General features: G+C 36.0%; 1 protein-coding gene across 1 annotated transcript in view; it reads right to left on the reverse strand.

Moving 5' to 3' along the window:
* Positions 1 to 15,298, reverse strand: part of LOC113225902 (rabphilin-3A) — a 137,467-nt gene that overhangs the window by 80,972 nt on the left and 41,197 nt on the right. Inside the window, exon 4 of the mRNA XM_026458369.1 lies at positions 10,112 to 10,283. Coding sequence (XP_026314154.1) covers positions 10,112 to 10,283 — 172 coding nt within the window. The remainder of the gene's footprint in view (positions 1 to 10,111; positions 10,284 to 15,298) is intronic.

Genomic DNA, 15,298 nt, shown 5'->3' on the forward strand with positions numbered 1-15,298 from the left:
CCTTCTGATTTACACTAATAATGGAGTCTTATTTATCGGCGTTAACACTGTGTGTCCTTTTAGTTAATTATTTCAATGTTTATTTTCAAAATTGTCTGAACAATAATGTGCCTACATTTATTATTAAATTGTTACTTTGTTACGGAAGTAGAGATTCCTCTAATACGGGAGCAATCTCCTTGGGGCACCGCTCACAGCAAAGCTAATACCTACTTGTACTACTACTACTACTGTGTAACACTATTATCTTATGTAAAATGAAGACTATGTTTATACATAAATAAAGATTTATTAATATCGTGTTCATAAGTTTTCGCGATTGCTAGAAATTGCAAGTGAAACAATTTAAAAAAATCTAAATCGTATATACATATTTTTTTCAATACAAAGATCGAACACAACAAAAAATTCCTTCAAACCTCAAACTTGTGTCCCAATCTAGCGCCGGACAAGTGAAGAGCGACACGTCACAGCTTTAAATCACAAAGATCTGTGGGGCACTGCTGCTACGCTCGTCACCCTGAGACATAAATTGACCCTTAACCCTTCAAAACCGGAACGCAGTAATACTAATATTAGTGCTTGGCGTCAGAAATAGGTAAAGTGGCAGTACTTCCCTAGACGAAACTTTCGCTACTAAACGATCGAACAACTGAGCTGCAGATCAAGTTAGTAGACTTTGCATTTACTTTTGTTACAGATCTTTGTTTCTTGGATTTACGGTTTTTTTTTGTCGTAGCGCCAACTATGAGAAATCTATGAATGTTTTTTCACTCAACTTTGTGCCTGCAGAATTCCCAAAGGTTGATAAGAGATGTCGCTTTATGAATTGTAATATTGATTTTTATTGATTTTTTTAATACTACGATATTCTAGTTTGTTGTAATTGTTGATACAAAGAAAAATTCCTACGATCTGACAGGACTCGAACCTGTGTGAAAAGGTTGTATAGCGCTAATGAGCCGTGACCAGGATCACGGCAATAAGATAGGATATTTTGGTCCACAAAAATTTATTCCTATTTAAACCAAAAGGAAAAGACTGTAACAAGAAAAGATATATAAAAAAACAGGTACGACGCTACATAACACTCCCTACTTTAGTACTAAACGTGAGACGGTCTTACCCCAAAAGGGCCGATTTACACAGTAGGTATTACAAATTGGTATTAGAATTGGCACATGAAAGAAAGAAAGAAAAACATTTATTCATTAAATTGAATACTATACACACTTCGACTGTCCCTACGTATACTATCGAAAATCTAAATCACTAATTTACGGTATGGCGATTTAAAATATTTTCTGGTGTTTTTTTTTTGCGATATTTCATTAAGTTTAGATCATAAGATTGTAATTTTTTGGATGTTATGTTAGATTTTGGGTAGGCTTTGATTGCTTAAATCAAACTTAGATTAAAATTCGAAGTTTTTGAGATATTTAAGATTCGATTCATTACGTTCGAATACACTTAAGAAATTGGATCGAATCTTGCAGTTTTGATAGCTTTCATCGGAATTTAAATTATGAATTATATCAAATGCGATGCATTGAATAGTTTACACTGAATATCACTGTATATTTTTGTCTATATTGTGACTATCGAAACGGTTATTAATGACTTATCATTTCAATTAATATTAAACGACTTAATGTATTGAAGAATTAAGTGGAAGATAAAAAAACATATATCAAGTTCTTAGGTTTTATGATTGTTACACATAGGAAATGAAACTATTTTTCCGGGCTTAAATCGCGTATATTTGTTTTTTCAAACAAACCGACGTTTCGGGCCCTTTACAGGTCCCATGGTCACGGTTGACTGCGGTGGTACAGTCTTCAACCAGTTATGTCTAATATTGATACAAACCACCCTGTCTTTTCACTATAGTTACAATAGTTATTAATTAAATACCTTATATTTAATTTTACAAAGAAAACATTCCAATTTACGCTACATTAAGTTTTACAAATTATTTTATTGAATAAATTTTTATTAACTTCAATTTATTATTAGTTAATAATAGAAATTAGAATAAACTAAAACATATTAATTAGTACTGTAGTCTTATGTCTGTTTGGCACTTTTCATTAGAGGAAATACTGGATCCCAAACCGGTGGTACGGAGAAACCATCTTCCCTGTTTAAATTAGGATGTTTTTCAATTTCAATGGCCTCTCGCAGCATCGTGGGTAACAGACTTATTTTGCCAGGACCTGGGGTTTGACAAACTTCATTGAATTTATTAATACTTTCTTGAAGACAAAATAGTCTTATGATACAGCTTACTGAAACAAAATGCTATATATTTTTTTTTAGTAATTAAGTTACCTATTTAGTTTTAATATTAATTTTTATCAGATATTTAAATTATTAACACAATTTTAAGAATAATATATGTCGGCGCAAGATCCTGATTCCTACTGAATGCAAGAATTATTAAAATGGCTTTAAGTATTTTACTGTCAATTGATAATTGTTTCATGATAGAATAATGATAACCCTCTGTTACTTATAGATTTTGTTAACAATGTTTAATTATCATTTGATAATAAGATGAAAACGATTAAGTATTGTTGTTAGTAACCTTCCAAAAAGTAAACATGTTAAAGCAATCGACATTTAATTATTAATGTTATTCTAAATTCATATTGCCATTTATGAATACTCGATCATTCGGTTTAATTACATTCTTGTCTTTAGACTTAAAATTACATTATAAACAGTTTCATTGAAGCATACGACATCTAGCGAAATGCTTCGTAATTATTTATTTCTAATATGTTCAAATAATTCGCATCTTATTATTAACGTTATTCTAAATTTATATTGCCATTTATGAATACCAAATTACTCATTTTTACAACTACAATATATATTGTTTTAAAATTTATAATTAGTTCCGTCGAAGCGTGCGACATCTACGAGTAGCAACATGCTTTGTAATTATTTATTTGTTATATGTTAAAACAATTCACATTTAATTATTTATGTTTTCTAAATTAATATTACTGTTTATGAATACTCAACAACTCATTTCAGTTACAATATTGTCTTTCGATGTAAAATTATTATTTTACAAATTAAAAGTTAAGTCGTTGATTTATGCCAGCAAGCCAACAACGTTAAATGAATTCAAGAACTATATGTGTGGCAGGGTACTGAAAAATTGGCTCCAAAAAATTTAACGCTGCAGACGTCCTTGTGGTTGGCCACGAACCAAACTGACAACCGCAGCAGACAAGCTGGACAAATTCCAAAGACTAGCATGCATGGCGATGACTGGCTGCATGAGGACGACTCTGACTACGGCCCTCAAAGCGATGCTAAAACTGCCACCTCTCCCACTGTTCATCAGACAGGAAGCAGCGACATGGCAGTGCGTTTAAACAAAGCTGGCCTATGGAATCCAGGAGGACCCCACATCCAGAAATCCTTTACAAGATTGTTAAGGAGGAACTGCTACTGGAGGCGGCTGTGGACAGGATCCCCAAACAATACATTTTCGACAAAAAATACAAGATACAGTTGTTTGAAGATCCCAATGATGGACAAAACCCCAAAGAGGTTCGCATCTTCATTGACGGGTCCAAAACAAATGCAGGAACAGGTACTGGGGTATTTTCAGAAGATCTCAATATCAGGATTTCAACACCGCTTGGCAACCATAACACAGTATTCCAGGCTGAATGTATGGGTATAAAGTTGGCAGCAGAAGCAATCATAGCTAGACGAGTACAGAACCACTCTAATTCGTATACTCTCCGACAGCATGTCAGTATTTCAAGCACTGGGCGGCTATGACATAAACTCAGGACTTATCCATGAATGTTGTCAAGCACTCACGAAGGTATGATTGTACAACCATGCAACACTACTGTGGATCAAAGGACACAGCGGCTCACGTGGCAATGACGCAGTAGATGAACTGGCCAGAAGAGGATCGGAGATGGACGCTATAGGACCAGAACCTATAGTATCCCTCCCCTACCAATGGTTAAGAGCAACTATACACAAAGGTACAAAAACTATTTATAATAACACCTGTACAACCCACACGGTTTGTAGACAGGCCAGGGAAGCACTTCCCATGCTTAACGCCAGTCTATCTCCTAAATTTCTTAACCTCAAAAGGAAAGAGCTGCGCGTTCTAACTGCCGCTCTGACGGGTCATGGTCCATATAATATACACCTTTTCAATCTAGGTATCACGGACAGCACTCTATGCAGAGCATGCGTGGAGGGGGAGGAAACCGCCGCGCATATCCTATTGCAATGCTCCGGCGTGGCCAACTACAGGGCAAAATACCTTGGAGTACCGAGGTCGCTCCCAGAAGTCTTTGAAAAACCCAGAAGGGTGCTAAGATTTTTGCAGGAGCTTGGGTAGCACGAGTAGGCACCCACTACTCGTCGAGTTGCGGACAACGGCCCGTTATATCATACCATACCATCCTTGTGGTGGTCATATGAACGAGTACGAATTCCATTCTTAAATTAAAAATGTGTACTGCATCTGGAATAAATTTCAGCTCGATGTCTCCATTACTCTGTGTTTTATTGAAATACAAAATTGTTATGTCTCTATTGAAAAACCCGACACTTAAGGACGTACTCGATAAGGCCGTATTTGTTATGAGAATTGTTGCAAAATTATAACGAGGTCGACTCAACAAGAATATTTTATACTGTTAATATTTTTGTTTTTCAATAATTTATTTCCCGTCTTCTTGGAAACTGGCTGTACACTTCAAAGTAAATATTAAGCAATCAGCGCCATTTAGATAGTGATGAGTAAATCTTTTCTTTATCTTCCATTTCTGAATAAATCTTTTTGTTTTGTTTCGATAAAAGCGTTTAAAAGGATGTTTTCAGTAAGTTTAATAACAATTTAAATCACCATTACCGAAAATTAGCTATTTGGAGGACGTTTTATAAGAATAAATAAGCTTCTTTTGCTATCAAGTTAATTAAAATAAGAAAAATAACTCCTCAAAAAAAAAGCCTCTGTAAATGACGTCTACTCAAATGTTTATATTTGTAGGCACATTATCATATTGTAATATTATGTTTATTAAATTACTTTACTAGTATATTATAATTATTAATACAAAGATCGAACACTAAAAAATTCTTCGATCCGACTGGACCAGCGCCTTCAGCATATCGTGTCCGACTTTCTCCCAACTGAGCTACGGAACGAACCAGCCGATCTTACGGATTTTTCTATACGCTTGTTGCGGAACTTTATTTTTTGTTTTGACGATTTTGTTGTCGTATCGCCATCTGTGAGAAATCTACAAGATTTTCTTCAATCATTATCGTGTTTGTTTTACAAAATTGAAATTTCGAAGAGACAAACATCTAGTGACGGGTCGAACAAGTCGTGCGCCTGATGGTAAGCTACACGCCTGTCCTTAACAGTTACAGTGCCACTCAGAGCTTTAAATTGCAAAGATCACTACCACTACGTTTGTCACCCAGACATAAGTTGACAAGTTTCATGTGCCTGTAATTTCACCAGCGCCTTTACCCATCAAAACCGGAACACAGTATTGCTGACGTTATTGCTTGGCGGCAGAAGTAGGTAAGGTGACAGTACTTCCCTGGACGAACTCTCACAAGGCGCTCTACTGCTATTAAAATTATAAGTATTGTAAAGTTTAAATATAATATTAATACGTAGGAGAATAATAAAATCAAGTTTGTGTACTTACATAATGTTAAAAATTTGCTTATTCTGATTATAAGAAACATACTCCGTTTGAAAACTGGGCGCTCCTGCATCCGACTGATATGGCAATAGCAAAAGATTATAAGAACTTAGAAATGAAAACTTGCTTTTGTTTTCAGTTTTATTAATAATAATGTGCCAGTGAACCACACCAACTGCCATTGTGGCCAAACGGTTACCATGCTACTCTGCCACGTGGAGGCCCCGGGTTTGATTCCCAAGCCGGGAGAAATATTTCTATGGCCTATAAGGGACTTTAGGTGTAATTTGTGGTTGTCTATGTCTATGTATGTGTTTCCATGGCGCCCGCGACACGGGTTTCCCTAGTGCGGGGCTATGATGAGTGTGTGCGTTATTATTATTATTAGTTGAGACTCAACTGTCTTTGAAACTAGATTTTCGCAGAATAACAATTATTATCATAATCGTAATATAATCTCATTGGGGTCTCAGTGGAATCACAATGATCAGTGGTTTCATGAAATTTACCAGATTTGGGGCCATGATCTTAAACCAGGGAATTCCGTGTACTATGAGCACAAGAGCAACGGAATTCACTCTGCGGCAATTCCCAGAACACCCAGACCAGAAACAATTTAGAAAGGTTCATTCCTAAATTTTCTGCCGCCAAGTAGTAATGTGAGCATTTAGGTTTTGAAGGGTACAGATAGTAGTAACATTACAGGCACATGGGACTTGACAACTCCCAATATCTGGGTGACGGGCGTGCCCCTCTGATCTTTGTGATTTAAAACTCTGACACTGCAACTATTATGGACAGACGTGTCGCTTCAGGCGCACGACTTGTTCGTCCCGTCACTTGTTATCATAAAAAAAATCCAATTGATACATTGTCGCAAATGTAACAAACATAAGCCAATTCAAGTTTGTGATTAACTTTCTTAATAGATCGAAAGGAAAAACTTTGCGCCATTTGGATTGAACAATTTAACAACTGGTAAAGTAATTAGTTGAAAATTAAAGTTGTTTGTCATGAATAAAAGAAATTACAACTCTGTGTTCAGTCAATTAACGTAATATATTGTCCCAGACCTAGGGGGTCTTAAGCCAATTTACCAACTTTATGCTAGTCCACAAATCGTACAGTCGATGCTCTAAGATACCTGAATCCCTAATCGTCTATTTGGTTCAGAGTAGATCAGTGTGTGAAGAAAGGTGTTTAACAAACTTAACCTCTAACGAGTGAGCCGTGAAGTTCATTTTGGAATGTCTTTCTTATTGCATCGTTAGTGAATGACGTTTTAAGAAACTTTTTAAGCCAACTTCTTTCTTTAATTACATTACATAAATACAAATTTCAAACAAAAATCTGGAATTCCTTTACACTTGCGAATATGCGACTTCCTTCATCGTCTTTTCACTTTTTATCACCCTCTTTTATGGCTCCTGGCCACTTATTTTTGAATTTTTGAATCGTTCTCTAACTCCTTTTCTTCGTTATTCTTACGCGAGAAGACGTGCTCATGAAGTATCTTCATTGAAAACCCTAATTTCACGAGATACATTTTATCTTTTCAATCATTACAATACTATGCGCCTACATTAGAATAATGCGAGCATGTCATGGATAAACCTACACATTCAATGAAGTTTGACAAACCCCAGGTCCTTGCAAAAGAAGTCCGTTATCTACCCAGGATGCTGCGAGAGGCCATTGAAATTAAAAAACATCCTAATTTCAACAGGGAAGATGGTTTCTCCGTACCACCAGTTTGGGATCCAGTATTTCCTCTAATGAAAAATCCCAAACAGACATAAGACTGCAGTACTAATTAATATGTTTTAATTTATTCTAATTTCTATTAATAATTAATAATAAATTAAACTTAACAAAAATTCATTCAATAAAATAATTTGTAAAACTTAATGTAGCGTAAAATTTGAATGTTTTCTTTGTAAAATTAAAAATAAGGTATTTAATTAATAACTATTGTAACTATAGTGAAAAAATAGGGTGGTTTGCATTAATATTAGACATAACTGATTGAAGACTGTACCACCTCAGTCAACCGTGACCATGGGACCTGTAAAGGGCCCGAAACGTCGGTTGTTTAAAAAAACAAATATACGCGATTTAAATCCGGAAAAATAGTTTCATTTCCTATGTGCAACAATCGCGAAAACCTAAGAACTCGATTGAATAATTTTTTTTTTCGTTTTATTTACATAGAAGCACTAGTGAAGTACATTATAAATGAATTACAATCTAGTCAAATACAAGACTGTTAAAGTAATTTGCATTTCACTTAAACTAATAAATAAACAAAATATTCTAAGAATTCACCCACTGGCAATTTTCATATTATCTTTTAAGGCGAAGACACTTTTATCATGCCGAGTTCTTTTTGTTCAGTGTCACTGGCACTATTTAGTTTAATCAGAATAATGTAGGCTCTCTTGTAGTAAGTGGACTTTAATAAAACTGTTTAGGGAGTGTTTTATATTGTTGTACCTTTTTATATCACTGTATTTTTGTTACAGCCTTTTGTTCTTTCATATATCTAATGAATTAATGTGGACCGAGCTCTTATTTTACTTTCGCTAAGGTTAGGCCACACATTTTTCTGTTGAATGCGTAAAAAAGGCTCTCAGGAAACAAAAGGTCGGTTAGAGGGTCAGGTATCTTGGAGCATCGACTGTACGTCGCACAATTTGTAAACAGAATGCCATCTGCCTGGTGAAAATAACATACACGCTTAACAAAATCGATAATTTATGAAAAATGTTTGGTTTCCCACACGAAATGAGCTCGGACAATCTGTCTTTTGTCATCATTCATACACATACACTTATTTACTCGATTACTGCCCGTTTTTAGATAAAATAACAATAATTTATTTTTGTATAGGTACAAATAATGTATTTGACATGAAAAACGAAGCAATAAGTAGCACGATTTATTTGCTTGGCTTCATTTTATTTGTCTAACTGTACAGAAATGAGAAAATGAACTCGGAAACGACCAGATCTACAGTCCAAATAGACATGTAAGGAGGTTAAAAAGTCGTGATTAACTTTTTATTTTCTTTATTTCGGACAATAATAGCTAGCTAGCGCCTACGTTATTTTTTTCATAGTAAGTTACAGGTGTTGCTCTTAATGTTTTTAATGTTTCTATTCAGATTTCTGATATTGAAAAACGATTTTATTCTGTCGCCGCTTTTCAAGAATTGTGAGCCAGACTAAAAAAGTTAATTTTTCTACTTATTACACCGTTCATCTCGGATAGTTTCACTAATAAAAATTGCCACGGAAATTAGATGGTGAACACTAGTCCGAAAATGACCGACATATTAAGGATATCCTAGAACAGGGCCTTGATTCGTCGTCTTCGGGCGTCAGATATGCCGAAGTTTTTTTTTGAACAATCTTTAATTAGAATCGAAAAGTGCAATTTGGGATTATTCATAGCTAGAGTGAATAGGCAAAGCGTCCCATTGTCGGTCACATCGTCGCTTAACATCAAATGAGATTGTACCTGTGTCTGTAAGCGTGTGTCTATTATACATTAAAAAAAGGCGATTTTGAAAATGGATGTAAATTAATTTGCTTCGCCATGGACCCAGTAGTGGAAGTTAAATTATACAAAATAGCTGCGCTTGTGTCTAAATTTTTTTCTTACAGTTAATTTTAACGCTATACCTTCGCATAAAATTAATAAAATAAATAACACAAGCGAAACTACAGTCACAGAGTTACATGGCGAACGGCTAAGGCATGGAATTGTCAGCCTGTAGACTTCTTCCTGAACAGCATATCTTTAGCCTTTTCAAGGCGAGAGCGAATAGGTATAGGCAAGATTGCAGTTTCCATCAGGTAAAATGGAGGTCAAATGAGCACTTATTTTTTAATAAAAAGATATACTCGACCACCACCAAAAATATACTCGACACATGTTTCGCCTCTCTACGAAACATCACCAGGAGTTGTTGATTGTTCAAGGAATCAACGTGGACTGTAATAACAATTTGTTGCCTTTGACGTTAATAACAATTGCCAAATGTGGAAACAGAATTCGTAAAGTTACGCAAACGTTTTATATCTATGTAGGCACCATAAAATGCAATACCGCGCTTATTTCAGCTTATCGCGAACGTTATGAACGGCACATCAAGTCCAAGGTTTGACAATTTGCGATATCACTCGTATACACATATTATGTTGCTCGTTAGGTATTGAAACTCAAAGGGTGAAAAGTGGATGAAATTGAACGCCGTAGCTTGTCCCAAAATGCTGGCACCGTACATGTCTATTTTAAGCAAGTTATTAAAGAAGTTACGCAACGTTACGTGAGGTTGAGCGGTGGATTATGTGGTGGTCTAAATATAGGAACAGGTAGGTGAGTAAATAATTTCCTACCTGTAAAGCTTTCGCCAATTCACTATCATTGTTATATCTTCCTGTAGTGCGTCGATCTGGCAATATATACTTGGGTAAGGACTTGAAAAACCAAGCTCCAGATTTCTTCCATATCTCCCTGGTCTCCGCACAGAGATTACACATGTACTGCTCCCGGGAACATATAGGAGACCTGTCGGAAAAAAAAAATATTATTAAGGTACGAGACTTATCCTATAAGGATCCACTAGTGCTAATATCGTGTATAATAAAAGCACATGTGATCACACGTCAAAAGTCCTTTTATTATCAGTCTGTTATAAAATAATACGTAAGTACTACATGAAACAAATTATGTATATGTGAAATTTTACAACTGTCTTATTTAAGCGATTTGATAGTCCACCACCTGATAAAAAGGGTTGTAGGTGTAATTTAAATTAAGTAATTGATGTAAAGTAATATAAAATGTAATGTAATAGAATAGAATAGAATAGAATAGAATAGAATAGAATACGTTTATTTGCCAGAATACAGTAATTGCAAAGGTCTTAAGTAAAATTAAGTACCTACATTGTATTCAACCTGCAAGTAGATGTGCAAATATTAATGGGATTCAATGTTTCTTTAATCTCTATAGTTTCTAATTAATGTAATGAATTTGTAAATTCTAAGTATTCTTTATTACTATAGACGCAATGTGTCAAAAGCCATTTTGTCAATTTTAATTTAAAAGTATGTCCTTGTAATAATTTAATTTCGTTTGGTAATTTATTGTAAATAATTATACACATGTTGAAGTAGTTATTCTTATAAATTACTTTATGGCAACGAGGTTGGTATAAGAGATTCATAATTTTTGCTCTAGTTTGCCTTTGAATGACTTCACCGCGTGTTTTAAAATATTGAGGATGAGAGTTGACAAATACGCAGATATCCCTAATGTACATGCATGGCAAAGGTAATATGTTCAGCCTTTTAAACAGCGGTTTGCAACTGTCATCGAACCACGCACCGCGAATTGCTCGAATACACTTCTTCTGGACTTTAAACGCTCTTTCTAAGATTACTGAGTTACCCCATAGTACAAGATCGTAGCTGAGCACGGACGAAACGTAGCCGTGATAGGCCGTCAACGCAGCTTCTCGCGAGACAGTGCGCATTTGTCCTCCATCTCACCTGATGGAAAGTGACGATGTGGTCGACGATGTCGCATGCACACCTAAATAATGCCTATTCACTCTAGCTTTGAAAACGTCCACGTCATAAGAATAAGTTCGTAGGCAGGGAATTAATTACACTCTCTAGCCGCTCGCCATATAAATATAGAAGCGAAAAGCGTCTTGGAATTATGTAAACTTTGCAAGCGTTCCGGAACTTTTGTAACGAAATTGTACAAACTAGATACGAGAAGTAGAGAGAGACACAGTAGATGTGCGACCGATTTTTTGGCTCTTTTTTTATAAAATGTAAGAGTGCATTTTGATCTTCATGTCACCTGATGGAAAGGTGACTATGGGGTCGATGATGGAGTATGCACGTCTAATATACCTATTCACTCTCGTCTTGGAAGCGTAAATCGTTACGCTTGCGAATCCTTGGAATATCAACAATTCTCGAAAATTCGATTCGGCGGCAATGTAAAGTGACCCTCAGAGAAATGTAAACCGTATGATGTTTTAAATAATATGCTTATGTCAAGTGACCTCGATATTCTAACGAGCTACGGGCCTCTATTTCACTAACTACAGCCCTGACTGTATGATAATACGTATTTGCTTATGTCCACAAAATATTAAAAAACGAACAAAACAACGACGTACAATGGAGAATTTATAGTTCAAGAAATGAAATACTATGTTTAGAAATTGAATAAGAAAATGATAAAGAGACGAAATTTATTATTAATGGTACAAAGATCACAAAGAAAAATTCTTTTGATCTGACTAGATTCGGACCACACCGGGAACCCCACAGACGAAATGAGCCGCTCTTACCACCAACGCTCGCACGGTGTGGCAACCATAGTTTTAATATAACGTGGTAAAACACGCTGGATCGAGTACAATCAGATCGAAGGAATTTTTCTTTGTGTTGTTTGATTTTTATATCAATAATATTTACAAACTAGTAGAGTATTATGTTAGGCGAGAAGACAAGCGATGGACCAAGGTGGTCACTGAGCGGTACCCGGTAAGAGCGAGACGTTCTCGAGGCAGACCACCTGCAAGATGACCGAACGATCTGGTCGGGGTGGCCGGAAGACAGTGGACGAGACTCGCAGAGGAGCAATTGAGCAGGTGTTCAAAAGAGGAGGCCTATACCCAGCAGTGGATGTTAACGGGCTGAGATGATGATGAGAGTATTTTCACAAAAAATAAATTAATACATGGTACTAAAACCATCATGATATTCAATAAAATACATATTAAGATTAATTAGAATGGTTCTCTTGAAGGTAAATAAATGTAATGGGTAGTTAATTTACAGAATGGTACGTAGGACGAAACCCAACAAAGGTTCATTCTGAGTAAAGTTTACTCTGTGAATTAATTATTCATCGATAGTCGCTAACGCCCACGTACAATCGGACAATTTATCCATGAAAAATTATAAAAAATAAATTGTCTTTTGTTTTATTAAATTACATTCTCAGGCACATACTTAAATGCCATTATCCTGAAACAATATTTGATTACTAATAACAATTATTAAGAATAAACAATTATTCAACATTGAAAAATGTTTACTTTTTCAATGTTGAATAATACTTTATTTCCATAACGGTCCTTGTTTGAAAATTTGAAATTGTAAAACCGGGGATAAAGTTTCTTTGTTGTGGTAACAATATTTTCGTAACTACGAGTAGCACTTAAGAATAAAATGCAAGGTGCATCGAATTATGTGTCCTGAAGTGTAAAATGTTGCACGGCCGCGATCGTGTCCGTGGATTTCTTTCCTGCTAACCATTTCAACTAAGTCAATGATAGGTATAAATAAATAAATAACGCACATACTCGTTTCCCTACACTAGGGAAACGCTGCATCGCGAGTGCGATGGACACACACATAAACCAAAACCACAAATTACACCCAAACACACGAGAAAAATAAACGTAGGCCATACAGATATTTCTCCCGACCCGGGAATCGAGTGAGTGACCTCTGCGTGACAGACCAGCGTACTAACCGTTCGGCCACGGAAGCAGTTAAACAATGCACACAATGCACACAGTCATAGCCCCACACTAGGGAAACTCAGTATCGCGGGTGCCATGGACATACACATAGGCAGACATCACAAACATATATCTAGATAGACGCCGCAAGTACAGCAATTTGTATGAAAACCAAGCGTGCTACATTTTTTGTACCCGCTACGACGACACACCTGAACCTCCTTCCGCTTGCTCTAAATTAGCCTTTCCCAAAGAGGGTGATAACGCCTCCTTGTGGGCGCTGCAGGCCTAAGAGACCCAGAAAAAAATGGGGGCGTTGTGTAGAGGCTTAGGGGGAGATTTGTAATTTCATCTAGGAAGACTCTTAGGCTCGTATTCCAGAACTCTACTCAATGTAAAGTCAGGACTTGAGTATGATTTAAAACAGTAGAAATCATACTCAAGTTCTTGCCATTAGGGTGGTATTTCCAGTGCTTGAAATCATACTTAAATCCTGACTTGAACATTGAGTAAAGTTCTAGAATACGAGCCTAAGACACCGACTGAGCTCGCGACTCTCGACTACAACTTGTGAATATCAACTAATATTAATTAAGAGATTGCTCAAACTAACTCGGTTCGACATTTCTCTCCGTGTAGTTCATATATCTGTCCTGTTTTGTTGCATAAATAAAATAAAAATGATGTCAATCGATCGCTCCGTTTCGAAATGAAAGTAGACAAACAAACAAATAAAAAGGCAACAGACACAGTTTCGCATTTTAATATTTATTAGTATTCCTAGTTAGGTAATTTTCGTAGATAATAGACCGCGGGCAACCATGTTTTAACAAGTTTTTGTTAAATAACCCGATTTGTCCATTTCTGTATCAATCGGCTGGTTCATATAATACTTGTTCTTACTTGTTGAGTACGATTGAGCGTCGAATGAGATAAACGAGTTTATACGTGTTTGTCTTATTCCTGTCGGTGCGTGCTGCTTATGCAATCCTGTATAAACAACGTAATATTTATTTGCAATGAAGCCTTCAAGACTGCAAGATTATTTAAATAAAATGCATCCAGATAAGAAAGACACGAATGTAGCATATTTTCAAGATCAAGAGAAGAAGCATAATACTCAGCCATGTGTAGCAAAACTCTTTTCGGCGGCTGCTAAGCAAGATGATGACGGACTTCGAGCTTCGTACAATATCTCTTTGTTAATTGCTCAAAAAGGCAAACCACACAACATCGGAAAAGAGTTAATTTTGCCAGCAATAAAGGAAGTAACAACTACTGTGCTTCATAAACCGGCCGCAGATATTATCCGAAAAATTCCTTTGAGTAATAATTCTGTGCAAAGACGAATTGATGAAATGGCTGAAAACATTGAAAAATCATTGTGCAATCATCTGAGGACTAGTCAATTCTCAATTCAGCTCGATGAGTCCACTTTACCAAGTAATGAAGCATTGTTGCAGTCTTACGTGAGGTATATTAAAGATGAGAAAATATGTGAAGAACTATTGTTTGCTACAAATTTAGAGACTGACACAAAAGGCGAAACCATATTCAATACATTGGAAAAATTTTGTGATGAGAAAGAGATTCCCTTGAAAAATATTATATCAGTTGCTACGGATGGCGCTCCGGCTATGACAGGGTGCCATAAAGGCTTCCTATCGTACTTAAAAAATAAAATTCCAGATGTCCTTGCTGTACATTTTCCGAATTTATCAGTATCCTGCAGTAACGACGGCTTGTTTGCCCACTGCCGACATTTGGAAAACCTCCACATTGACTTCACCGAACGATACCAGGACATTTTGAACTTGGAAATATCAGACTGGGTGTTGGATCCGTTTTCAAATGTCAACACAGCAATATCACCTCAGCTGGAAGAAGAACTTATAGAATTGACAACGAACGAGGAAATAAAAGTCAAGTTCAAAAATGGCTACCAAGAATTTTGGCTACAAAAACCGATCCCGCAATAATACCCTGGATTGTGGTCAATCGTTCAACGATTCTTAATAACATTCACATC

Source organism: Hyposmocoma kahamanoa, unplaced genomic scaffold (assembly GCF_003589595.1).
Source record: "Hyposmocoma kahamanoa isolate Upper Pololo Valley unplaced genomic scaffold, ASM358959v1 180, whole genome shotgun sequence".
NCBI classification, from domain to species: domain Eukaryota; kingdom Metazoa; phylum Arthropoda; class Insecta; order Lepidoptera; family Cosmopterigidae; genus Hyposmocoma; species Hyposmocoma kahamanoa.